This window comes from Nematocida ausubeli, assembly GCF_000738915.1.
Source record: "Nematocida ausubeli strain ERTm6 chromosome Unknown supercont2.2, whole genome shotgun sequence".
Lineage (NCBI taxonomy): Eukaryota > Fungi > Microsporidia > Nematocida > Nematocida ausubeli.
In genome coordinates, this window is record NW_026515635.1 from 852,387 (window position 1) to 855,662 (window position 3,276).

The 3,276-nt window shown below is 41.1% G+C and overlaps 2 protein-coding genes across 2 annotated transcripts; one reads left to right on the forward strand and one right to left on the reverse strand.

Annotated features, from left to right (window-relative positions):
• Positions 1 to 1,396: 1,396 nt before the first annotated feature.
• Positions 1,397 to 2,518, forward strand: NESG_01086 (uncharacterized protein; the record flags this gene model as incomplete). Its single annotated transcript, XM_053048725.1, has 1 exon — positions 1,397 to 2,518. One exon carries the CDS (start codon positions 1,397 to 1,399, stop codon positions 2,516 to 2,518), a length of 1,122 nt encoding a protein of 373 aa, XP_052905485.1.
• Positions 2,519 to 2,533: 15 nt separating this feature from the next.
• NESG_01087 (uncharacterized protein) lies at positions 2,534 to 3,276 on the reverse strand (the record flags this gene model as incomplete). The annotated part of the gene is made up of 1 exon (XM_053048726.1): positions 2,534 to 3,276. A coding segment is annotated over one exon (743 nt), but the record flags the coding sequence as incomplete, so codon positions are not given.

Genomic DNA, 3,276 nt, shown 5'->3' on the forward strand with positions numbered 1-3,276 from the left:
TATATAGACAAAATAAAACAGCTGGTATAGCCTGAAGTTCTAATTGTTGTATGCTCTACGTAGCACCTAAAGACATGCATGGCATTAGCAACACCACCATTGGTGTTTGTTGGCACCCCATATCATCAATTAATTAGTTTGCTTGTTTTGATAAATCTCAAGATTAAATTAAACCCAAGCTATTTAAAGACTTGAGTTTTTGAATAAATGCTAAATTTTAACAATAGTCTCTTTTAAGAAAGCAGGACCTGATTTTTCCTCTCAAAGTGTTAGACTTGACAATGCAAATTAAAAAAATATTTCTTGTTCTCTATTTATAGACCTCTTCCAATAGCTATATTTTATATAGACAATTGAATATTCTCTTATCAACGAATAAAGGGTCCTAGAGTCTGAGCCAGTCTAGCTAGCGCGTAAACAAGTAGAATATTTTGTAGCGTGTTGGCCTTTAGCCAAACCTCGAAAGGCAATGTCCAACACTAATCTACATTGCTAGCCCAGATAAAGGGTTTTATGCCCTCAAGGCAAGGAAAACCAATAGTGCACCCGAATAGAGTGTCTTTATGTATTTGTATAGTACATAGTACATTCACAGTACACTGCGAGTAGAAGAGTGTGTATCTCTAGCTGCCAATAAATACTTGTTTCATTCTCTACTTATCTGTAGTATGTTGCTCTCTCTGTTTTCTTCTCGTTTCTCTCTTTGTGTCTGACCAGTAGTGGTTCTCTGGAATGTGCTAGTTTTCTTCTTTTTCCTGCCTCTGATGCTTTATTTCTCTTTTTATACTCTAGTAAAATAAATTGCTTCAAAGGGCTATATGTATACTTTATTTTCCAATTTATAAGAGAATAAAATACAAGAAGCACACTGAAAGAGAAGAAAAGGACAGAGTAGACAGATGTACATAAATAAAAGAATAGACAGATAAATAGAGAGTATGGATGTATTAATAGGCATATACACTGCTAGGACCAGTAGAAGGCCTATTAAGTGAATATAGAGACATAGTACAGTGTATAGCAGATATACTAGCCAGAAAGTGCAGTTAGACCATAGAGAATGTGTCTGTCTGTGACTCAGATGGTCTGTTGTATGATGGCTGACTCAGAAATAGAGCCATCCAAGACAGAAAAGTCACAACTATCCAAGTATGCATGCAGTAGATTGGAAAGAGAGTGGATATGCGCAAATACAAGAGGTATACAGCAGAGTACCCTCAGTATAACACACTCTGCACACTCTTCTGTCTATATCCTGTAGTAGTGATCTTGACCTGAATTGTTAAGTACTAATATGCTTTATACAAGTATATAGAGAAGTAACAGAGTATTAACATTAATATAAAAATAAAAATGATCTTTAGATATACACAAGCACAAAAATAAAATAAAAAGAATGAGTATAGAGCTTACAGAGAATATGGCATTTTGGCAGCACCTGAATATCAGGGGAATAGTGCTATCCATTATATGCATGATAGCAGTATATAAACTCGTAGCATGCCTGCAGAGAAAAGGCAACCAAGAAAACCCAGTCATACCCACCGCAATGAAGGCAAACACTGGGACAGAAAGTGCAGAAGCAACTACAGCAAAGAAAGCAGAAAAACAGTGGGCCGGACCGAAATACCCGTGTGCACTTGATAAACACCAAGAAAAAATAAATACACTAGTAACCCGAGTCGACACTACAGGCAAGGCTAGATGTGCATTTGCCAGCGTGTACACTGAAGTATTTAACGTGGCCAAGGTGATGGACTATCAAATAGACAAGTTTCTTGCAAAGCTGGCCCAAATAGACACGCTATTTGAAGTGCAAGGCTGCGAACAGGGGAACTCAACCAAGAAGCACACAAGGCTGCGTGAGGGCATCAATTCAGAATACGATAGAAAGATAAGGAAGATTGAAACTATGCGCATAGAGGAGGAAAAACTCCTAGAAGAAATAGAGAGTGCGCACACTGAAAGGAATAAGCAGAGGGTTATTATGTGCGAGGAAGGAAATAAAATATTACTCTCAACGGGGCACTTTATAAATTATTTGGTGCACGGGCTTATGTTCCAGTCTAAGCGATACACTGAGCTAAAAGCAGAGCTGGCGTGCCTACATGCCAGGTTTAGCCGAGTGTTCGTGCTGTGCGAGGCGAAGTGGCTTGAGAAAGAGCACTACAGCGAGCAGGGCTCAGTTAATATATCCGGGCAGCTGGACCAGGCCCTCCATGAAAGCTTTGAAATAATAGACGAGGTTGAAAGAGACTTTGATGATCTAAGGAAATTCTATTTGTGCGAGAAGGAGAAGATGTTTAGTATAATCGATAAAATGTATGAGTATGTAAATTATTCTCTGTCGAATAGTGTGCGTGAGCAAATTAGGTTCCAAATAGGCTGTATGCACAGGATATGCACTGGCTTTAGCAAATTCAAGCCAAAGACCCAGGTGTCTTACCAACAAAGCGAGTATGCACGGCCCTATGCAAGCCGTGTGCGTGATCACTACACTCCTCTAAATAAGACATAAGAGTGTCCAAGCTCTTTAGTATGTATACAGAGTAAAATAAAAATAAAATACTTCAACTATACTATTAGCACATTGACCCGTATTAGGCACACAAAGAGAGCACAAAGACAGATACAGCACAGTCTGCAGGCGTGCAAACACACTGCCACCCTGCCCTGCACTCACACACGCCCAAGCACAACACTCCCCAGCCACTCCAGTCTGTCTGCAAAAAGCAGGAAAATCCAGACATATTATAGGGGGAAAGTGCAAGAAAACAGAAGAAAACAAAATAGCAGGACATTTTATAACTGCACAGACAGGAGACAGCAGAGACAGGGGAGAGAGAGCACAAGTACTAGAGCAGATAAGAGTGTGTGCCAGAGGCAGAGGGCAGAGAAGGAGAAAGACAAAAAGAGACAGGCCGTGTGACTGGTGCTCTTTTATGGAGGGTGTGTGCACAGGGAAAAGAGGAGAAAAGAGAGGCCGAAAAAAACAAAAGCAGCAGGGCGGCCCAGGAGAGCGCAGAAAGAGAGAACACGGGCAGCAGAGCGTGTGCACCGAGTGGGAGCGTGTGCAGCCAGAGGAGAGAAGAGATATATAGAGACAGAGATAGGAGAGATAGAAACAGACAGGGACAGGAGAGAGCACACGTGCAGTCCTGGTGCGGGAGAGAGAGTGGCAAGCACGGACAGAAAGGGCACAGAACCCGCTATAACACTCTATAGGGGGATAAGAAGGAGAAAAAAGAGAAAAGCAGAAGAGGCTGTGGAAAGGGG